Source organism: Blennius ocellaris, assembly GCF_963422515.1.
Source record: "Blennius ocellaris genome assembly, chromosome: 15".
NCBI classification, from domain to species: Eukaryota; Metazoa; Chordata; class Actinopteri; order Blenniiformes; family Blenniidae; genus Blennius; species Blennius ocellaris.
In genome coordinates, this window is record NC_137664.1 from 17,240,335 (window position 1) to 17,265,322 (window position 24,988).

Consider the following 24,988-nt stretch of genomic DNA (forward strand, 5'->3'; position numbering starts at 1 on the left):
GATGAAGCTTTGCATCAAGTCACTGTCTTGCTTTGTCGTCGGGTTTCTTCCACATCAGTTTTTGATCCTAACCTTCACAGAGCAGTCGTCCAGGGGTTTTCTTAAGTTTTTAAGTCGAAGTGTGAAAGAAACACTGAAGATACGTGTGAACTTTAAACACCAGCTAGAAAAGGAAAAGTGTTATAATAGATGACTTATCCAGTTTTGGATACAAACTCCTTCTCATGCAAAAGTAAGGTATGAAATAGATCTATTATCATGTCAAAGCTCCTCTTGGAACAAAATACAGATATTAATTTTTAATTCATTGGGGTTATGTAAAAAAAACAAAAGCAAAGATTGCCATTAATCGATGCAGTTGTACATTCTGAAATTGAAACTCCATATTTCTGTTCAGGTGTAAAATAATCAGTAACCTGAGCGTTCTTCCTGGATGTCGGGATCGACAGAACAGGAGCTTCAGTAAGTTTCATCTCAGGAAACTAGTGAAGTGTTGATTTTAACTTGACTTAGACCCCGTTTACGCAACAATATTTTTAAGTGAAGACAAAACGTTTTGAACATCATTAAAAACACCTAATTATACGTACCACTAGAGGGAGCTCATTCACCACTTGTGGTACATTTTCCACAGTTTGATAATAAACAGGGGGGTATCAAATTCGATTTTTTTTTTTCAGGGGACACATACAGACCTATTCCATCTTTGAGTAGCCTGGACTGGTAAAATAATGCAATAATAATCTTTAGAACTAGAAAATTCCCGCGGAAATTTTATTGTGCCTGCCCCCTGCTGCCGAGCGAGGCCGCGGCGGGGTCAAAAGTACGTGGAAACCATGTCATTAGCTAGTGATTCTCGATCGCAGCGCCACCACGAGGCCACCCTCCAAATTTCAGCTCATTTGAACCAACTTGTTAGCATGTGATGCTAATAGCTAAAAGCGATTTAAGTACGTGGAAACCATGTCATTAGCTAGTGATTCTTGATCGCAGCGCTACCATGAGGCCACCCTCCAAATTTCAGCTCATTTGAACAAACTTGTTAGCATGCGATGCTAACACCTGCGATTTGCCTGAAAAACGCAGAGGATACCTCCCAGGTGTGGCTGACCTGGAATCTGGAGTTATGTGACATTCTGAGATGCTGAGCCAATTAGCTTAGCGCGGTGGCTAATTAGCTAGTGCGCCGTGATCGCAGCGCCCCCTTGAGGCCACCCTCCAAATTTCATCTCAATTGAACAAACGTTTTAGTATGCTAATTGGCATGCTAACAAGTGTTGATGCTAAGGCATTAGCATCAGCCTTAAAATGCATTGAAAAGTATGCTGCCTCAGACACTGTATATGTGTGAGCACTGTGTGGTCAACCATCATGTTACTGGTCCAGCCAATCAGAGGAGCCGTGTGTCTTGCCAGGCAGATTGTCTGCTTCAGTCTGTGATGTCATCCTGATTAGGTGCAGCTTGTGTGAAATGGAGTTTGCTGAGTCACCCACATAAGCAAAAAAGCACAAACGCAGGTCCCGAACAACTGCTTATAGTTGGAGAACCGTGACACTTGGGTGAAAAATTTCTTCACCATGGGCGTCGGGAGAAGTTGAAGGACGTAGGGTGTGGTTTTCGTGACCTCACAAGGTTCCGTGTCCCCGTGAGGACTTGAAACAAATGGCTGAACTTTGGGGATTTGGGGAGAAAACGTCTCTCCAAAATACATAGGAGCGGGCTACAGAAAATCCTGCGCTCCCTGTCAATTAAGTCCCCTGGAGGGAGAACCGTGTCTCTCTGAGACAAAAGTGTCCCCTCGTGAGAAGCACAAGGCCTGTAGCTACATTTGGATGTATACTATGTTGAGAAAGACGAAGAAATGTGGCCGTGGCGACGAGAGAATTATTATTATTTTTTTTTGTAAAACTCTAACTGAAATGTCCCCCTCTAACTTTTCCACATACACACCCATACAAAACTGGAAAAAGGAGGGAAAACTTGATGACCTTTGAAGGCTCACAGTTTAAAATTGGTAAAACTTGTGAAAAATCCTGACATATGTGAATAGAGGACAAGTGCGGCAACGTTTTAAGAGTAAGTTGGAGTCTGTAGCTGAAAATTTGGCGATGTGATGTGGCGTGGAAAAAGTGTGATTTTGTTTTGGGTTTTTTCTCGGTTCCCATGTAAAGCGGATGGGAAATTCTTCGCCGTTTTTTACGTGTTGTTCGGAAGCCGTTTGCGATATCCATAATCCAAATGGATGCACAGGATTCCCGATAATTCCCTACGTAGCGATATGCTTTTTGTCTACGTACTCCAAACGGTGCGGGACTAGTAGTCCGGCAAACTTTGTGCGGCAGAGGAAGAATAATAAAAAAAAACGGCGCTTTCCCAGGATTGTAATAATTGTGCGACGCCTCTTACAGAGGTAGGCACAATTAATTAATAATAATTTAAAAAAACGGCGCTTTCCCAGGATTGTAATAATTGTGCGACGCCTCTTACAGAGGCAGGCACAATTAATTAACCTTTAAAGTTGTTCTTTGTTGTGGCGCAGAGTATGAAAATGAGATGAGAGTTGAAAATGTCTTTTTACAAAAACAAGCTGAAAAGGACTACAATCTCAACATAAAGCCAATTTTAATGAAACGTTCAGGTGCAAAATATAGTGACATGACTCCAAAAAAAGTCCTCCAGCTGTTGCTTTATGAATGTGTGACCTGCCAAGATGGGGGATAAATGTTTTATTTATTTCTGATCATATTTTCATCTTGTGGTGATATGTACTTTGAGTTTCACTTTGAAAAACTGGAAGTTTATTTTCTGTGAAACCGGATAGCGTGCTCGCCTATTTGAGGTAATTTGATGACAATACTTTACGGATGGAGTACATTTTGTTTCTCCGGTGAGCGTAAGAAAAAGAAGAGAAAAAAGTATGGAAACTCCATCACTGCATCATTCAATGGATCTTATGGGAGGACTGACGAGAGCCTACGTTGGACATTCTCCTGACCTTTGACTTTTCCCCAGACTTACTGACTTGACTCAAACATTGATTAGATCCACAACAGACATTTTTGAAGGCAGAATTTATTAAAAAAAAAAATGTTTCTTAGTTATTAGGCCCATAGTTTCAAAGTTGTTCAAACTAAAACATTCAAAATAACTATATATACCTGCGTCGAGTGATTATTGCTTTTACTCCCAGCTCCTAGGAGCCCAGTAGTGGCGTGTTCATACCCTGAATTGGGTTACACATGTTTTCACAACGTCATCCTGACAGCATGGCTTTGAGGCTATTTTGAGGGCAGAGCTATAGACTATGATTTAAAACTGCAATTGTAGTGGGTGAGGACATCTTAACTAAAAACAATACACAGTTTATGCAACTGTATGGAAAAGATTTCTATAAACATACACTATAAAGCTGGCTTTAATATTCTGTGACTGTCACATGAAGCTTCAATGAAATTCTTATTTTAAACCACATAAAATACGTTTATGTCGCTATCAGTGTTCCTCTCAGTATCACAAACTGTAAAACACCTTCGCATTGTTACTTTCCACCTCTGGTGGTCCGGTCAAAATGATGAATTTACTACCGACCAGACTGAATTTATAGCGTTCAACAGAGTTTATTTTCACTTCTGGTCTCGGTGTTGTTAGCTGACACACCTGCACTGCACTATTCAATCACAAATGGCACAGTCTTTCATCATTACGAGAAATAATTGTACATTGTGGATTTTTAATTATTCAGATTTAGCAGGGTGGTTAATAACATTTTGTGTGTGGGTGTGTGCGTTTGTGTGAATGTGTTAAAGTCCGAGCACATTCACCACCGCGTGACAGATTTTAATTGCATTTCTTAAACTCACTATGTCGAAAAACCAAAAAAGTCAACATTTAATCGATTGGGTGTTCTAGTATTTCAATGCTAAGACCTCCTTGTATGGAGCAAATACGATGGTTTATTCTGGGCACCAGGTGAAACATCAGTAAAAAAAAAAAAAAAGAAACGGTACAAACTGAACAAAGATCACAATACTGTAAACAAATGTCGTACCCACTGGGGCAACAGAAGGACATGAGGAATGATGTGACAGTATTTACTCAACAGATTCAACCCGTTTCAGATGCTCCCGATGTCTTTGCTACCTCGGCTACTCGCGGGCACAACACGACGCCTGTGTTATGACTCTAATCACAAACAAGTGTCGACTATCCACTGCTGGAGCTGTGTGTGTGTGTGTGTGTGTGTGTGTGTGTGTGTGTGTGTGTGTGTGTGTGTGTGTGTGTGTGTGTGTGTGTGTGTGTGTGTGTGTGTGTGTGTGTGTGTGTGTGTGTGTGTGTGTGTGTGTGTGTGTGTGTGTGTGTGTGTGTGTGTGTGTGTGTGTGTGTGTGTGTGTGTGTGTCTGGAATAGGGCTCCAGGGATTTCAGAGAAGAAGAAGAAAGAAATCTCCAAACCCTACAAAATTACATTAATACATTTTCTTCCATGAACACAAGTTTTATTTTCTGTCTTCAGGCAAAAACTGGCTTGAGTTATTTTCAGAAAGGAAACATTAAATCCTAATTAATGCAATATGATACGGAACGGGGCAAAATTACAATTGCCGTGCGATTTCAAAACATGTCGAGCCCCAAGTAAAAACGCTCCTCCACAATACTGGTGGAAAATGACTAATCCACGGCTTGGCTACCACAAAGGAACTGTGGCTGGAAATAGAATAAAGTGGCAGGACAAGTTATTTACTTCAAAATACAGTGAGGAGAGTGTTTTTCTTTTTCCTTTTTAGTCTTTTGTTACCAAAGAAAAGGTGGCAACACCACAGAATACAAAACTGCAGGCGACAAGATGGCAAAACATTGAAAGAGCATGAATTAGCTTGCAAAAAAAAAAAAAACACCATTATTTAAGACTGGGGTGTCAAACTCTTTTTAAGCTCAGGGGCAACAAACGGCTCAGTTTCATCTTGAGTGGGCGAGACCAGTAAAATAATGCAATAATAACCTTTACTTTTTAATCTTTAATGTTTTTGTTGTTTTTGTGGCGCAGAGTATCCGCGATGAAAAAACCCAAACAATTACTACTGAAAATCACTACAATCTCAACATGAAGCCAATTTTAATTAAAACTTCTGGTGCAAAATTCAGTGGAAATTTAATTTGACCAAAAGTTCACCTGGCTTTGAGGCTGATGCTCGTTCACTCACAATGAGCTCAAGGTCTCACTTCACTTCGGAAGTTTGTGTTTTCTTCAAAATGTTTACACTTTGCTTGCTAGTTTGTGGGGCTGCATTGGAGCCTGTTGCAGGTTGGTTTTGTCTCGTGTGCCTCAATTTGACCAACGTGTGGTGATTGTTCAGTGAAACAGGTTCACCACCATACATTTTATACAACAGTTCAACCAAAACTGTTTATTAAATGCCTTACAAAAGCAAATAATGTTTCTTTACTTGATAGGTTTAACTCTGCAAACACAAATAGTGCCACTACTAAACAAACAGCACAGCAGTGCTCGTGCACATTTATTGGGTCCTGTAAATCTACATCACGAGGACTTCCGCTTCTTCAAATTGGGCCAATTCGTTTCTATGATTTACTCCATGTGCAACCAGAGGAAACAAAGCAAATAGCCAGTATATTAACCAGAGTCATATCACGTACTACATTCGCAACAGCTGTGAGGTGGAGCAATAGTACTGCGAAGTGTACCAGTGTTGTTAGTCTCTCTCAGAACTCACTATAACATTTTCTTGAAAGCCTTTCTGTCCTTGGCTCCGATACCACCACGTTTTGGCTCGTGTGCCCCAGCTGAAGCACAGAGGCAGGACACGCTTCTTGTTTGTGACTTCAAATATCTCAAAACACTCAGACCAACAAGCCCACCATCTGCCCACGGAGTCCTCCTACATGCCTCCAGCTCGCTGACTAAATAATATGAGAAGGATTCCCGCTGTGATTTCAGTTTCCAGCACGTTGTCTGCACTAATCTGAATGCCTGAGTCTGCTCTCTGTTGGGGGCTGATTGTCGGAGAGGGCATCAGATTGGAGTTAACACTGTTACACACACACACACACACACACACACACACACACACACACACACACACACACACACACACACACACACACACACACACACACACACACACACACACACACACACACACACACACACACACACACACACACACACACAAAACTCTTGTTGCGTTTTTACATGACAACGGTGCTCAGCATCACTGAAAACACAAGTTTTTGAAAACGGCTCCCAAGGTGGAATTTTTCAAACCACGCACCAACTCTGTCTCTGTGTGAATTGATGTGTGATTGTTGCTACTGTGCATGAGCACCACGGCTGCAGTAAATAGTTCTTCTGCAGAAGAAGGACAATAACAACAACGGCGGCCTCCGGTGTGTCATGACTCCCAGTCCATATTCTCCTGGAGCTTGGTAGTTTCATAGTTGAGTCACCGTAATAACAATCCAACTTCATCGTGAATGTCTGTGTACTCGCTGCTGTTAAAGATTATAGCGTATCGCTCTCTGTGCATGTGTGTGTGGTTTCATCACAAAAGCAAACAGCACCCACTAATGGCCCAACATTCTAACCTAACATTTTGAGCATTTCTGCCATTTCTGTGTGAATGGACATATTTTTTTAAACATTGCTGTATAAAAGCAAAACTTTTCTGAAACAAAAATGCAAAAACTGCGTTTTCACTTGAAACGCAGTTGCGTATACGGGGTCTACGTTGGATAAAGTGACATAGAAGGCGGTTTGTTAATGCGCTTTTATAGTGACACAGATGCTCACATTACGTCACGTATGAGCAACTTTTATTATTCTGCTCATTTCGTCCAAATTGTGACTGAGCAAATCTACTAAAAAGTCTGAGAAATATGACAAGCAATAATTATTGAAAAACTTGAACCATTTTTTTTTTTTACCTTGACATAAACCCAGTCGCACAATAATTTGAAGTAGACCATGATTTAAATCTGGTCGTGAAATTAACTAGTTGGTCACAATGTATAAGGATGTTGTTTTAGTGCTAATTATAGTACCTACGTCTGCATTACTTCAGTGTTGTGCAAGTTGCTTAAAGTTAGTGGTTGCTATGCTAGGTATTGGTTAAAAGTAGTGGCTACTTCATTACTTACTCAAAATAAAAGTAACACAGTATTTGGAAAAGTAACTTGGGCATTACTTTTCATTTCCTTTCCAACTTGAGTGGTTTAAAGTTGTCACACGTCGCCGTTTTATTGTATTACCGGGCTGCTTTTTAAATGCAACACTGCACCACACACAGCGGAGCAGTGGCACAACTGAACAAATAATTTATTTCTTTGCATAAATGATCCAGTAACGGACCAGAGAGAAGAGGATGACACATGTTTTGAGCACATGCAGGAGGCTTTCAGGCAGTAGAGGGTGTCGCTGGCACACCGGCGCGCCAGCAGATTTTGTGTGTGCGTGTGACCGCGAGTTTGAGTGCGTAAGCGTGTACGAGTGTGCCTTTTGTTTCTGTCCAGCAGTGAAGTACTTGTGTCAAACTTAAACAGTGCAGACGCAAGCAGGCCACCTCCTCCATCATCCTCCAAACTGGAAGGGGCTGAGAGCACAAACACAGCCGTCAACTAAATCACCACCATTAACATCAACAGACTATTAGTGTTGTTTTTGTAATTAGATAAGAGAATACTTTATCTCAAAAAATACACATGAGGAAAAATATGGCTTTTTTGTTATTCAGGTCAAGGAGAACTTCAGAGGAATCAAAGCCCATAAAACAACAAACTTCACAGATAAATGACTTATCAACTATATAAGTTAGCATAGTGTAAGGTGCAGAGTCTTTTTTTTAAATATATATTTTTAAAACTGGCCGCCTTGTGAAGGCAATAAATGTGCAGCCAAAAAAACGTTTACAAAAGATGTTTATAGTGTGAAAACAAGTTCAGATTCAAATCCACTTCACTTTGCGAAAGCATCTACCTATAAACATGACAGGAACATCGTCTGACCCAAATGTATTGTCCTGGAGCAACGTGTAACACCTGTCCCAATTCTTTGATTTAATGTTTTCTTGTGGTCATATAGTTAGGATTTTTTAAATGAATGACTATTATGCTTTTACATCGTTGTGGTCGAAGTGTTTGAATAATGTGGCCTCCTGGTTCTGGTTATGACGGCTTTGGCCTTTTTTTTCGTGGCTCAGAATAATCTTTGCCCGGGTATTTTGTGCAGCTTGTCGAACCACAACCACCCCCCCTTTTTTTAACAATGCACACAACGCGTGCATCCCATGAGGCATTTACCAAACACAGCATAGAAACCATCATTCCTACGAGTTGCTGATGAGTCATGCCATTGAACAAGACATCAATGAGGAATTAAATTTCGGCCTATGGGAGCTTTACTAGATCAAACTTGTGTATCCTGGTGCAGTTGTTTTCACCAGAGTAAAAAGATCAACTCTTCAAGATGGTCTACAGCTGGGTTGAGCTAAAAACTGTGAACGCTCCAATAGCAGGCCAGGTTCAATGTTTGAAATCGATGAGCTAAGAAATTATTTCAACTCGAACCGGCATGTAGATCCTCATTTATCTCTCGTTTATAGTCCACTGTCAAGACTTTATGTATAAAAGTGACGTGGATGTCTATCTGTGGATTTAGGGGCTAGTTTAACCTTGTGTCCAGCAAACAATAATAAATAATAAAGTCGATCTGAATCTGAATCTGGATCTGAAACAGTGTTTGTTTCTTTCTGACTTTCAGCTGCCAACAGCAACACTCAGTCTCTGTGAACCATTTTCAACCTCCTTCTCATAGCTACAATCTCTCCTCGGACAAACGTACAGGTTCTGTTGACCTCCAAAAAATATATTAAAAAAAAAAAAAACGTGATTTAAAAAAATTGCCTCTTTGGCTTTGTTATACCAACAAAGGATGCCAAAGTGGTGCAAAATGACTTGTGCCCCTGCCGTGTGTTTACCTCAAAGCCATGGAAGTGCCGTTGGCGGACGCGGCTGAGCACGCTCTGTGGGTTTGTCCATAAGAGTAGCTCCCCTGCCGCGTGTACCGCTCGTCCCCGCAGCAGAGGATCACCAGGAACGCCCTCCGGAAAGCCCGGTTCAGGAAGGCGTACAGGAAGGGGTTCAACCCCGAGTTAATGTACCCCAACCACAGCCAGGCTGTCCACAGCTGCCAGGGTACGGAGTAGTGGATGAAGGGGTCCACAATGTTCGTGATGAAGAAGGGCGCCCAGCACAGGCAGAAACAACCCATTATAACCGCCAGCGTCTTTGCCGCTTTGGTCTCGATGCGCATGCGGCTGTTGGCCGCGGGAGTGTGCTCCGACGAGGATGAACCCGTCGTGGTCCTGAAGCGACAGTGCTCCATTGGGTCCGAGGAAGTGGACGGCCTCACGGTGATGACCGGGAGCGTGCCGGAGACGGGCGCGGAGCCGGCGCGCTGCAGCGTCTCGATCTGCCTCACGTGGGTCATGGCGGTGACGTAGATTCGCTGGTACGCCAGGATCATGAGCGCCAGCGGGACGTAGAACGCCACTGCGGAACAGATGAGGGCGTACGGCCGATTGACGAGAAAGATGCAGCTTGTGTCGTTGGAGCCTCCTGACAGGGCTCGTCTCTCTTCAATCTGGAGCAAGAAGAGATCCGGGAACAAATGTTACAAATGAGGCTTTTCTTATGTACGGAGCTGAACCGAACTTCTCACAACTATATAATAATGTTTTTCTTGTAACCTTTTCTGTCGTTAAGTCAAGTAGCGCCAAAAACATAAAGACTAGTTGTCATCACTTTCAAATATTGGCGCATATTGACGTGGTAGAATCACACACTTCCTACTGATTGGTGTTCCTCAAACATTTTGACGGAAATCCTCCGTCGCACCAACAACCATGTCACATTGCACAAAATCGGATCGATACCTGTGTTTTTACACGGTCATGTTTTTGTAAATCTGTGAAAATGATTTCCAACTTCCAAATCAGATTGTTCTATTTACATGAACACTGAATAAAGCGGTCAGATTGCGTCGGCTCATATGCGCCAAGACTATAATCCAATTTTGTCAGTCCAGTAATCCCACAATGCTTTGCTCTGTGCCATGGGCCATTTGCGGTTGCTCACATGAGCCCACGTCCAACTTTACCTGGAAGCCCACCAGTATTAGAGAGAGTTTTTGTTGTCTGGACTAATCAAGTTCTTGTGTTTCATTTTGTGCTTCATTCAAAACTGTAAGTCCCCAAAACGCTCTTGTTAAAAGTATAATCAGAAAGAGACCGTCACAGACCGGTTTTTAAACAATGGGGCAGCGTCGCCTCAATTGTGCCCTTCTGCTGACATTTTCTCTGAAAATAACAGGCCTGAAGCATCCCATGGTGATAATATGCAAGTTAGGATAATTTGACCCGGGCTCCAGAGACATGAATGGAACAAGTCTGTAAATGGATTCAGTGCAGAACAAAGATTGGTATAAAACATCCCTCCCATTTGTAATGAATTTCCGTCCAAATGAAGCCAGACCAGAATTGTCCAATATACATGTTTACATGAAGCATTTTCATCCTGATCAGGCTTTCATTCCCATTATTTATGTTCATGTAAACACTGCTATAGTTCTGGCTGGAGAATGTAGGTCAGAGAGAACTGATTGCCCTGCTCTGAAAAAGTATTTAGACCACGAGCCTTTTTGAGTCCAACTGGACATAGATGCACGACAACCCTAATGCTAATTGGACTATTGTGTGACATGAGCTGGTTGGTCTTCATGTAAGGCCAGTTTTCACTGAGCAAGATAGATTTTCCTGCAGAGGAATAGTATAACTAGGTAGATTACGTCTATGTTGGCCATTAAAAAGGCAAACATGAATTTCAAAAGCCACAGAAAGCTTTGTGCTTGATCTTTATATGTATTCCAAACACATTCTATGGGCCCCGATAGCCGATACTGGTTAAGTATCGGTACATCCCTGCATTTAATGTAAGCGCAGCAGTTATAAATGGAATAGAAATCTCTTATAACTTTTCTTCATAAAAGAGCAGAGGCCACTCAAGTTTCAAAACATCTTGCCACCAGGTATGTAGAGGCTCACCAACAATAATTGTGCGACTTGCATCATAGTTAAAGAATCAGCTATTGGAATCTTTTGACAGCATTGGTAAGACAATATTTTAAACGATTCCTTTTTGGAGCAAAACTGGGTACCTTTTTTTAAATGTTTTGAAGAAAGACAATCCAAGGAAAAGCAAATGCAAAGTATATAAAATAATAAACTGGAATCTCACTGTTAATCTACAATTAAATTCTGTAAATTCATCGAGTCCTAAAAGGTTTAGATTTTTTTGACATCCATCCAGCTATAAAAAAAAAACTAAAAAGGAGCCAGAATGCCGTTTAGATGCAGCCAGACTGAAAGACAAGAGAAGAGAGCTGCGTGTTTCATTAAGTCTGGATGAATAAATTCATCTCTCCCCCCTCTGCCTCTGGGAGTCCTGCTGCTCATTTCAAGGCAGCCCTGAATTATCCTTGCGCCAAAAACATATCCAAACCACAAGAAAATGCTTGCTGAAGTGCTGCCTTTCGCTGGCAGCCAGAAAACCCTCCACTGGGACGGGAATTGTTTTGTGATCACTGCATTACCGTGTCATTGTTCAGGGGATTGGGCATGTTATTAGAACAAGAGAATATTCAACTGGAGAGGTTAATGCTGTTTTTGCCCTCCCAGACAGAACATGGCTATCTTTTGGCATCTGAGGGAGGCGGATGAAGTCTTTACTGCGATTGGAGTTTTGATAATATTCGCGATGAAATCGGGCGAGTTCATCACCGTATCACTTTTTGCTAATCTCCATGCTTTCTTTTAGTTTTAGACACTGAGGACTCACAATGTCTTCGATGCCGATGGCATTCCAGCTTTGCATGATGGGTAGAAAGGAGATGAATGTGGGGATGAGCCAACAGCCGCTGAGCATGACTGCTACTCTCAGCGGAGTCATCTTGTGTCTGTAGACCAGTGGCTGGCAGCAGATAGCGTAATACCTGGAATAACACACACATACAAGCTTGCATATTCTGTACAGTGTCAAAGGCATTTCAGCTCTGAAGCCACATACCGCCTAATTTCATCTTCAGCGGCCTGCATCGTTACAAAAATGCCATAATAGCGTTTTGTGTTTCTTTGTTTCGGAAAACCAAAATAATACAAACGATAATTACAACAATCTCAACATAAAGCCAATTGTAATTAAACCTTCTGGTGCAAAATACAGTGAAATGTTCCCCCCTAAAAAAAAAACCCATAGTTGTGGCATATTTTTACAAAGTCACCCTGGCAGCTTTGCTTTGAGGCTCGTTTGATAGTGAGGTAGCTCGCTTTCACGACAGCATCACTAATATTGAGTCTGTGTTGTGTTGTCTCCACCACTTATAAGTAATGAGTTCCTGAAAAGCAATGATTTCTGGGATATTTTGACAATTTGCTTGGTGGTTTGGCTGCCGGATTGGAGCCTCTTGCAGCTCAGTTTATGTTCACGGGCCTTATGTTTGACACCTCTGCTGTACAGTTTTGAAATTAAAAAAAAGGGGTCCTTCAATCCGAAATCAAATTGAATATTAAAAACCACACTATAAAAACACATTGAATACGGCACAATAAACTTAAACTATAGTGTATCTGATGATTTCTAAAAGTAGATATAGTATCTGTGACTGCAGCGAGTCAAACCTGTCCAGCGCGATGCAGCAGAGATGCAGGATGGACGCTGTCGTCAACAAGACGTCCAGCGACGTCCGCACCAGGCAGAAAATCTCCCCATAGCGCCACTGGCCTGTCGTCAGTTCGATCGCAGCGAAGGGCATCACCACTAGTGCGACCAGCAAGTCGGCAAATGCCAGGGACACAATGAAGTAGTTAGTTTTTTTCTTTCTGTGAGTGAAGAAAAGAGAAGAGAAGAAAAATGTTTGCCGCGTTCCATTCCAACAACCTCACAATTCTGAAAGAGTATTATATTCCACATTTTGCAGGATCCACATTTTTATCATTGGAATTTTTAGACGCTTCAGCTTGCAGTTTTTGTCATTTCAATGCCTTCACTTGTATTTTATTTTATTTTTTTTTTGCACCAGCAACATAGGTATAACATTTAAAGAATAAAAATATAGGAATAGGGTTAAAATAGTGCAGCAATACACAACAGAAAAAGGAAGAAAAGTGTGCAAATGTGGTATAACTTAAGTGCAGATGTTGAGGTGTGGGGCGGCATTCGGGCTTAGGCATATGGTTCATATTGTTTGTTTGTGTAGCTCTGGTCCAGAGCACCGTCTCTTCTGGTTGCAATGTCTTTGTTTTCATGAAAACCAGGCAGACAGTCCGTCAGCAGGGCGTAATCAAAGTCCCCGGCATTCGCCGGCGCCATGCGTGCTCGGAGGAATATAAACAGTCACCAGCAGCATCTTGGTAAACTCCTGCGGCGTGTAATGCGGGCGACACTTTAGTGACATAAACTCCACAGATTCAGGGCAATGCTGGTTTACCAGGACACGGTTTGTGCACCAGTCCCTGTTAATACAGGCAGCCATGCCCTCCACCACGGCTTTTGGTAGTAAAAGTAGTCCGTCCAGGTGATATGTGGCGTGGAAGTCCAGTCCCAGCTGGAGCAGAGCGATTCAGCCTCCACTTTTGCCTGACGCACCATTTTTTTTCTCCCACTGCTTGCTTTGTAAGCTTACCTTTGTTTATCCTGCAGATACTTTTGAGTAGTATTTGTTTCTTTTACTTTTCTTAAATAAATGATATATTTCGTATGTAAATGCTTTAACTCAGTAATTTTGTTCGATAGATTAACAAAACGCCAAGTCATCTATTTTTAAAACGATCAATTACCACTTCACTTTGCAACCCTTCAAGAGATCGAGTGACGTTATCGGGTCGGGCAAAATAAAGCAGCCAAATGTGGACTTCTTCGGTCGGTAGTTCTAATGTTCTGGCTGCTGTGGCAGCGGAGAAAGGGACGGCTGGCTCACCGTAGGTGTCTGTCTTTGCAGAGCGCCACCATGACCAACAGGTTTCCAAACACCGTCATGACAATGATGACGGAGAGGAAGATGGTGAGAACGATCGTCTCCAGTGAGTTCACAAATTCCTGCTGCTCCTGTTGTCGTTCCGTGTTCATCAAGTCTTCCAACGAACTGCAAGAAAAAGTAAACCAGCCGACCACAAATGAAAGACGGACACAGTTGATCCCGTGAAGTTTTAAACAATGCGCTCATCTTGTGCATTTTCTCATCCACTGCTTTGCAAGTTTGTATAATGCACATATTCATTTATTCAGAAATAAAGAGGATCTAATGCAACACAATAGGGGTTAAAGAACACATCGGGACCTTTTTTTTATGTTTTAAACAGAAATGATTATTTTAAAGTGAAGTGTAAAACTGACCACAATTACATTATATTCCACAACTTTAAAGTATGAATAATAAAATCCTTAAAATTCGGACTTCTGGACTGGAAGCCTTTAGGTTTTTCACAATAATCCTGTCTCATGGGAAGTTTTCTGACTTACTGTTGAGGTGATGCTGTGGCCATCACTAGTCATCTGCACGGAGGTCAGCAGAGGAGAGTCCTCATCACCCCATTCTATAGCCCTGTTGACACACACACACACAAGTCATACATCAAGTTGGGATTTCTTTGGCGCCATCTCAAACCCATCTTATAGCAGCTGTACGGAGCCAAACATTCAATACCTCAAAAAAGTAACTCAATCACAGCTCGAAAATGCGAGACATTTCGAGAGTGAATCTCCGGCCAACAGACAGCAGCTGTGAATGTCAGATCAAATCAGCTTTTCTTTGTAATGCAGCAATAGTACTGCGGTTTACTGACAACAACGAGGGAAATTCTTCCTTTATCCTTGTTGAGAAAGGTCATAGGTTCAGTGTTCAGTGCTCCTGAAATGCACTGCTGAGGCCGGCAGGGACCTCAACCGAACTCAGTCTTTCATTCTCTTGTTTTTAGTGACTCAATCAAATTGTGTCATCTGTTTATAGATAAATGCTAATGCGAGATATCAACATTTAGCTTGGGCAAGTCAAAACAGGCCTCAGCCGACATGAGCGAACTAAAACTAATTAGCTGATTGCAAGTGCTTTTACTTGAAATGCTGCCATTTCGTATTTCACATGCTTCCATTCTCGTGTTTTGTAAATGAAAACATTCCGGCTGCTCGACACATAGGGTGAAATGCCCAACGCAGGGGTGTCAAAGATAAGGCCCAGGGTCCAAAACCGACCCACAAGAGGCTCCAAGCAGACCAAACCGACAAGCAAATAAAACATTTCAAAGAAAACATTGATTTTATGTTTTGCTAATTTGTCGAGAGTAGAGGACTCAACACAACAGTGAGACCAGAGGTGTCATGAAACATAGGTACCTTGCTGTGAAAACGTAAATGATCATCATCAGCCTCAAATCCATGCTCTCAGGGTCGAGGTTAAAATTGGCTTCATGTTGAATTTGTAGTCATTTCCCATAGTATTTGTTTTGGTTTGGTGAAAACATATTCATCAGCACAACAAAGAAAAACTCCACTTCTTTAGCAAACGCGTGTTGGTACAGATGAATCACAGATTGTCCCTTCATGATGTCATGAGGGGAAATAACCACTCCCTCTGGTAGTTGATACTCACTTTGACCCTCCCACAGGTAGATGAGCTCTGCCCCTGGAAGTAACATGTGGACTCCTGGCAAAAGCGGCCATAAAACAGGTATGGAGTAGGTGTGAACTTTTTAGACTGGCTGAAATTCAGGACTAAGGCTGGATTTGGGAAATGCAATTTGAATACAATGTTGTTGGACCTCTGGCAACAATGTGAAATTGTTCGAAAACTGTATAATACAAGGCCTTTGTATCAATTGAAAGGTCATTATGTCACTCTTTGCTCAGTCATGTAAGAATAAATGTACATTTAAGAGTGACGGAGAGGAGCCTCTCATCGTTCCCACTGTAGATGTCTTATCAGCACTCAGCACCAATTACAACATCTGTGTTTCTGCTTTTTATGAGGGTGCCTGCTCTTATCACTGGTGACGCCTGTATCAACACCTGACAGACTGTGAAAACCGGGAATCTTGTCAGTAACATTCACTTCCTGCAGAACTCGGTTTTCTATACGTGTCATCTCACTCTCGATTCTCTGTTACCTGGTGCTGTGGCAACGGCTACAACAGTCTTTTTGTTTTAATCCTGTCTATGTTCTCGTTCAAATATCATTCGCTATGACTGCATCTTGGCTGGAAGAAATTTAGCAGTTTGTAGGATAAATACAGACATGTGGAGGATTACAGTGTGAGCCTACGTGACTGATTTCAATTTGTTTGGAGGTCCCAAAAGACCATGAAGACGGAGAATCTGTGATCGTAGATTTTCTAGCTTGGACTTGTCCAAAGTCGTGTCTTCAACACGCAAAAAAAAAGAAAAAAGAAATTGGCTGTTTTCAAGATAACATGGCCAAGCTGAAACAAACCACATGTGACGAGAAGAATTTCCTATCGAAGGCTCTGTATCTTCCAGGGGAGCTGAAAGCGATAACGCAACCCGAGTAGATTACATCACAGCCTCATTGTATTTGAGTGAAGAGCATACATCACACACCATCTGTACTGACAAGAGCCTGATCCCAGGAGGGCCTTGTGGGGGGGGGGCTGTAAAATTACAGCGCAGAATGGATGTATGGAATTGAACAACATTTACCATATCAATTCTTTAATCCTTAAGAGAAGTAAGAACTTTCAAAGTTGTAAAGAGGAACACTGAAAAGCAGCAGATTAATTTTCTAGCCATCTATCACCGAAGTCATTAACAAGAGTTTTTACTTAAACGATATGTTGTTGAAACCATCAATGATTTGGTATCAATCTGCACATCGCCTACTCATTTTTCAGTTGAATGCCTCAACATTTGTGGCCACGACCCAGTGTCATTAAAAACAAAGAGTGAGCAGGCATAGATTAACATTTAAATACATGTATTGTTCAATATTGTATATCGTCAATTTAAAATACTGGATATTTGTCATTTTTTGCTGTTGCACAAATTGCATTAATGCTGTAAACATAATGGAGTGTTAATGAGTAGACTTTTGAGCCGTCATTTCTCTGGTCGTTAAGGCCTGGAAAGTGCACAATACGAAGAATCTGTATTTTTTGTCGGGAACATGCTTGTGGCCGATTACTCTAACGAAATTGATAATGCAATTAAAAATGTGGAAAATTCTGCGAGCTTGTTCCTCCTCTATTTCCTGGTCCATATAAACAGCTGCTGCCTCTTCCCATCTTCCTGCTCTGGCTGTTAGCTTTAGCACTAAAGCTTTTTTTTCTTGTTTGCAGCCAGATATAGACATTATATTGCATTTATCAGACGAGTCGGATACTGTTTTCTTTCTGCGTCTTGTCCTCTTCAAGCTCATGCATGTAGGAAACGGTGTTGCAGGAGTGCATGCTCTCGAAAATAATAATAGGACAAGAACAATGTGGGAAAATCACAAAAATAATAATTTCCTTTTTACAACAGAAAAAAAGGAGGAAAATACTTGGGAAAAAAATTGATCAGACAGTTTGAGACAGTGATTCACATGCCAAGATGTCACACAATCTCATGCTTTGCCAAATTTAATAAGCTCTTTAAGAGAGTCCGTGACCCATTAGGAACCTTCTTTAACACTTCATTGATTGGGACACAATAACACTGATTATAAGCACAGAAAAACCTAATTAAATGTCATTTTCATGAAGGAATAAATCGGCTCATCAATAGTACCCAGATTAGATGGCTTTGGCATGCCACTCTAATTTTCAACACCACTGGAAAAACTACTGATTACAGCTCAAACGGAGGCTGTAATCAGCATTATTACCCTCCTGCTCCCGTCTCCCACAAACACAATCACTGACGGATCAGCGGCGCAGACACGGACCCGGCCCGCTGCTCGTCACACACGGGGGGGGGGTCACTCACATGACTTAAGAATGAGATATTTGCTCAATTTCTAAGAAAGGAAAGAGGGATGGAGTGAGGAAGCATATTTCTGACTGGCCTCTGTGGTCCTCTCCTGTGATGTGAGTCCAGCCAGGCGGGTTTTCACAGCTCACCGTCTCCATTTCACATCTGACCGACACTGAGCTGAACTGGACAGGATGAACTCTGGAGCGCACGAAAACACCACAATGCTTTTCTGTCCACGTTTGATATTTGCCGTATAGCCTAAAGTTTTTACTGTTAGTCACTCTCGAAACTTGTTTTTTTTAATTATGATCAAAGCTGCTGAAATACCATGAGGGGATGAGAGGACTAGAGAACCGCAACCTGCTCAATGACTTTAATAAAATGCAAATTAGATTATGGGAAACTCAGTCAGTGGTGCAAATCTGTGAGGTCGTACATGGTCACAATGCTACCTGGAGTTTATGCTATGGTGCGATCTCTGGTGGCTTCTACGACGTTTAATCTGACCTCCTCTTGACAGCATCCCCGTGATCTCGGAGGAGAAGTAGTCAGAACTAAAGTCACTCGGATTCACACTCTTGTGGGCAGTAAACAACATCAATCCATTAGTCACGGCGATATTTCAGTGAGGAATGCATGACATTATCGGCAGGTCACCGGTATCAGCCAGAAATGAACATTTCTGCAGATGTGACAGCTTGATAAAATGACACTTCAATCATGCTCGCTGCATGACGAAATCCCAACAGGTTACATCAGATCCGGCTGTCGAAAATGCCAAGACTGTCTCAGGCAGAGCAAAACACCAACCACAGTATCCTGGGATGCAATAAATTGTTGCATAAATGTATATTTAGCATGTTTCACACGACCGGAATAATGCAGTCCTCCTATTTTGCTCGGAGAATGTTCTCGTTCGAAAAAAGTGTTGCGTTTTATGTTTACATGAAGGCAGAGGATGCGTCCACTACAGGAGAGACTCGATGTCCTGCACAAAGGGGCGAAAAAATATGTGCATATATCCGCATCTGCAATGAGACCAACAAGGAACACATCAGCAATCCTAATTACTATAGACAGATAGATTATTGAAGGCTGACGGATAAAGAGGACAGACTGACTGATTTTAAGCGAGTTGTGATCTGAAGCACCATCTGGACGTCTCTGTGACCCTGGGGGAAGTCTAACTAATGCACATCTCTTGAGTCCAAAAGAAAGTCAACGTTCCTTTCAGAGACGTCTTTAAAAAGGTTGAATCATGCCTTGTTTCAGTCAACAACAATTTAAAGTTAGGGATCAGTGGAGTAAACACTACAGAAAACTGGCAACAACCATGAAGTTGAGAATGTGAACGAAGCTTATTGAAGGGTCTCTTTAAAAGTTCTATTATTCTAACGCCTATTTTGTTTTTAATGATTAATGACTTTTAATCATGTTATTATATCTTTAATAATTCTATAACAAACGAAATTTTTATTACCTGTCCAGATCGTTTTATCTGATTTTCTCTGCAGTACTTTTCATACAATAAAATCCTGGTATATTATAGAAATGTGTGTATTTGTGAATAAATGCCATATTTACAAACAATGAAATCAATATGTTAAACGTTAATATAAACGATTATCAAAATAATGTTTGTCTTCACTTGCACTTAGTTTTCCACATTTTCATAATTAAGTTTCAATGGGGTCAATATTAATATATGTGAAACTGGACTGTGAGGATTAGTGTAAACTTATTTCTGTTTTTGTAAACTTCTATTTATTGCATGGAGACACTCTTAATCCAGAATTATGTCCGTCCTCCTGTTTCATACAAAGTTTCAATAACATCCGGATTATAGCTCTTCCTCAAACTAACTTGTGTAAGTTTAGGTAAATCTATTTTCTTAATCAGTCATTATTCTTGCTATAAGATTAGTAGCCCTACCATGAACCCATTAACCTTTTTCTTTCCAACAATTAAGTCATGTTGTGAAAAAGACACTAAAAATTCCACTTTTCTATGCAATTCTTCCTGATACTTTTTTGCTCATCCTTCAACAAAGAGACGATAATGGATTTATCGTAAAACATAAGAAATATGTGCAATCTTTAAAACAAAGCTTTACTATAATAATCAGACCGTGTTATTGAACATTGCATCTTGTCTCCACAAAACATTTCCACAAATATTTAATTGATCATAAAAAGAACGTGAACAAATATGTACGTTCACGAGACTAGTAGTAAAAAAAAAGTTATTGAAATTATATGTGGTCGTGTCCTCTGTGGAAGACATCACAAAAGATACAGCTCGTTTCATTTCCGTGTGGAGGAGGAGGAGTCTCTGGTTCCGTTGCCAAGGACACACATCATACTCTCGTGTCTGTCGTTTTACAAGTTTGACTTTCGCTACCTGCCTCTTAAACAAACTCATCCTCAAACAGATGTTCAAACCGCAACCTCCTGGAAAAACAATTTCGGCACCAGGAAATCCAAAGACATAATCTCATCGAGCATGGGAGCATCATGAACCATCAAGATGTGTCAACAAGAGTTAGTTGAGCATAACACACAGAGTGACAACAACGGTTTTCTTTTCCTGAAGGAAGGTAAGGGATTTTTAATAAGTGCAGTGGTTCCAAAACTTTGTCTTGCTGGCCTCACTTGTGTTTTGAGTTTCCATTTACATGATAATGGAGCTCGGAACAGCTGAAAATAGTCCATCGACTCACACGTGTGCAGAAAAACCTATTTACACCAGTTGTGCTGTCCTCCATTTCCACAGATGGGAGTCAGGTTTGCAGGTTACATGTTACCCTCTGCATCAATAACAACACAATTTGGGATCATCTAATCGAACACTTACTGAGTCACATTACTAAAGTTGAGGATACATCGGGCCAATTGAAGCATGGTTGTAAAACTAAATAAGTCAGCGTGAGAAATTGAAGCCCCATTCACACAAAAAAACTTTCACGAGGCCTTCAATTGACAAGCTGGTCTCAAATGTACATGGTGGGGAAAAAGAAATACATGCGCACACAGAGGCAACATAGAAATTCCACACGGCAGCAACGCAAAACTTCCTACAGATGCTGAATTGGCTTTAAATCTGGGAAATTTGGCTCTCAAGTCAACACCTTAAAATTGTGTTCCTTTTTTTCATCTTGTGGCAGAATGTAATATCCTGCTAAGAGGCAACTGAATAAACTGATTAATTCACCGCAGGTCTGCTTCACATTGTTAAATTCCAATTTCAAGTTCTTCTACTAGTGTCAATTGAATCACATCATTCCACTGGTCTACTTGGCAAATCAAATGTATAAAAAGGAACAGAGAAGAAGAAGGTGTGAAGTCCTCCTTCACTCCGAACGACACAATTACGAAGGATAAAGAGTGTCAACAAAGTACGTAACTTTTGCCAAATCAATTTCTGGTTGGTAAGTTGTCAGCGCCAAAACAAATGGTTTTATTTCAGGCTAAAACTAACTTGTAATGCGATGTTGCGTTTCCTGGAAAGCGTGACCTTGTTCTCCCACTGCAGTCTTCATCCGTCCAAAGCTACTTTCACCAACTACCGCTTCAGTCACTCAAATCACCTGGCACTTCTCGACGTGGGAAACAGACGGACCCTCTCGCAGCGCTCAGGGCAATAATTGATCCAGGGAAGGATGTCAAGGTGCAGAAAAATCGGACATTTCCACAGTGGCAGTAGCATATGTTGAACTTTCTGAGGACAACTGGGCCATCGGCCTGGAATAGCCGCGGTGATTCCTGTCGGACAGAGTCTTCGGAGAATTAACTCATTACTTCCAACCACTGCCAAATGTTAGCGAGGAACTTAAAGACACGGATTAGATCACATTCGGTCAATTATTCTGTATATGAGGCATATCATTTGAATAGAGGACGGTAACTCTAGCAGGACCTAATAATTAATTCGCATCAGGAAGCTTTTCATGTTGCTTCAGCGCTCCGAGTTCCTGATTTGGGATAAGATCATTTCAGGAAAAGCCAGTTTCCTATAACATGCTGTTCTTGTGTGATCTCTTTCAAGGCTAATTAAACTAATCCCTCACATAACATCATACAAACGGGCAGAACTATAGCTATGAGTCATTGGTAAGATAGAATGACTTGTACGTGTAAAAAAAAAAACATTAAAACATTGTTTTTGCGAACATTTTGAGAAATTCTGCAGAGGAGCTGGAAGGAATTCACTGGACTCGAGGATGATGTGGAAAGTTAATTAAAAATGGAGTCAAGGAGAATTCGGATAGAGCGGCACAACACAGAGGACTCCTTATCCAAATTCTGAGGAACCGACCTTCGGGGGGGGGAAACATCGTCACAATGGTGGAACGGCTCTTTAAACGCTGCTACTGCACATGCACACAACGGCTGGCGTAAATAGTTCTTCTGCACGCGTGAGAGTTGATGGACAATTAAAAACAATGTTTGCCTCTGGTGTGTCATGACTCCCAGTGCATACTCTCCTGAGACTTGGTAGTTTTATAGTTGAGTCACTCATAATAACAATCCAACTTTGTCCTTACAAATGTCAGTGTGCTCCCATTGTTCACATTTATAGCGTAGGTGTTCTCTACATTCGTGTGTTGTGTGTGATTGTGTGGTTTCATTACAAAAACAACCATCAGCGCCCACTAGTGGCCCCACATGCTAACTCTATCGTTTTCAGACTTCTGCTGTTTCCGTGTAAATAAACGTCAACGTTCTCGTGTAAACCTGAAACTTTTCTGAGATCAAAATACTAAAATGATACATTTGGTTTTGAAACGCTGTGTAACCTTGGCCAAGGTGGGATGAGGTCAAATTTGTACGTTTCTGTAAGGACAGTGGTCAGTTTTTTGTTTTTTTATCACAAATTTGTCATTATTGTGATATCAACACCTGCAATAGATGTATTATGAAAGATCGGCTATATCACTATAAATGTTTCCTCCACATTCATTCTCAGCAAATTCAAAATGATACCATTTTTAATATGGAAGAAAAAGTGGGATTAATTGTAAATGTTTCACAAAAATTGTGTTTCGTTAAAAAGATAAAGTGCAAAAAAGGATTAACAGCATGATTTCCTATCGGGTGTCCAAAGGATTTGGCCGAGGATTGGCCATAACGACAAAGTCAATGAAGTGTTCAGCTTCTAGAGAAAACTCTGCTCAATCGCAGCTGGTGTAAATGAGTTTAAAGAGAAAGAGCACTGATAGACCCCGTTTACACGTTTCGAGTGAAAACGCATCGCTTGTGTGTTTTTTGTTTCAGAAAAGTTGCACGTATTTACAGCAACGTTTTGAAAACATCAGGCAGAAACGCTGAAAACGATGTAGATTTCATGTTGTTTGTTTTTTGTAATGAAATCCCACTCAAATGCACAAAGAGAAGAACACGCTGTAAACACTAATGATGTCAAGTATACGGACTAGTCGTATGTGAGTTCTCAATTTTCACGTGAAAACCTCGTCGTGTAAATGTGGCCTTAATCAGAACAACAAATCTGAAAGCACAAAGACAGTAACATGATCTGTTTGAGTGTTCTTCTCTATCACAAATCATATTATAACAATACTCAACACTGCAAATCACATGTTCACCCGACGTCGCCTTACTGAAAACAATCTTCAGGATCCTTGCAGCTACCTCATATTAGCTTTGGGATATGAACATGAAAACTTCTCAGAAAAACGGATGTCGAAGCCTTCAGGGAGATGGAAAGCAGCACGAGTTTGAATACATCATTTGGCAGCGAGCACATGCTTTCCTAACACTTTGTGTACTTTATCAGAGAAGGTTCATTCTTGAGGAAGCACACACACACACATGCACACACATTCATACAATTGTTGAATATTTAAATACCCTTAATTACCCCCAATCTTCACCCGTTGTGGAGAGGTGCCGGGGACTGATCCACATGCTCACAGGGATGCACTAAATCACACACTAGCTCGCAGCACGCATGATCGGAGCGAGCTGGAGCGACTCTGAGCGTCTAGTGAGGATGGAGCAGTGTGGGTGAGGGTAATGGGTTGTGAGCGGGTAATTGAGCGTGCGAGTCACAGTGAGGGTGCCAGCTCAGGGGGCAAAAGGAAGAGAATGACTAAAGACTGGGGCAAGCAATGCAGGCACGAACACACACACACACCCACACACACACACACACACACACAGCCTTCTGTGGACAACTATGAAAGACAGCGGGCAGGACGGGGAAATAAAGCATCTACCAAGGGGCCTGACCCCCCCCATGGATTTACTTTGGGCTGATCAGTTTTCCACTTTCTCATCGTGACAGTGAGATGGAGTCAATATTTCCATCGACACAAACTCCGCCGGGAAATGATGGCCCCAAAAAAGTTGACGGCAAAAAAGACAGACAGCAACAGAATGCATGATTGAATCGCGACTTCGGGATCATTTGAGGAGAACTTTTTAGAATGACCATGGTTCCTCTCTGCTTAATTAAGAAATGCCTAATTTTGACCTCGAGTCTTAACTCTCTTGGAGTTCCTTTTGAAGTTCACCCCCATTGTGTAATTAAAGGATATATCAAGGCTTTAAGACTTTAAAGGGAGTTGTTTTTTGTTTTTTTAATGAATAAAGTCTGATGAAGACCATTGAACTGACTAGAAGTCATTTATACTTTATAAATGATCGCAATTCAAACTAAATTCTGTGGATTTCTATAATTGATTTACACATCTATCTATCTGTACACACCTATTGACGCACATGCAATCATGAATATACACATCCAAACATAAGTAGATACACATGCATATATTACTCCTTCTCCCATATACAATAATTACATTTATAATATGAAATCATAAACAATCAAAATGCATAATTACCCTGCTTCCTGAATCGGATGCATTAAATATTTAGCTCTATATGTTGTACCTTCCATGTTTTGAAGAATTCATGATAAAGAAGAATCGAGGCACAATGAAT

At 41.2% G+C, this 24,988-nt stretch overlaps 1 protein-coding gene across 1 annotated transcript in view; it reads right to left on the reverse strand.

Moving 5' to 3' along the window:
- The window catches only part of LOC308140596 (5-hydroxytryptamine receptor 4), a gene marked incomplete at both ends in the record, with an annotated part of 36,949 nt that extends 22,341 nt beyond the window's left edge, over positions 1 to 14,608 (reverse strand). Inside the window, 5 exons of the mRNA XM_080510438.1 lie at positions 8,990 to 9,654; positions 11,907 to 12,060; positions 12,746 to 12,946; positions 14,044 to 14,208; positions 14,586 to 14,608. Coding sequence (XP_080366564.1) covers positions 8,990 to 9,654; positions 11,907 to 12,060; positions 12,746 to 12,946; positions 14,044 to 14,208; positions 14,586 to 14,608 — 1,208 coding nt within the window. The remainder of the gene's footprint in view (positions 1 to 8,989; positions 9,655 to 11,906; positions 12,061 to 12,745; positions 12,947 to 14,043; positions 14,209 to 14,585) is intronic.
- Between the last annotated feature and the right edge of the window lie 10,380 nt (positions 14,609 to 24,988).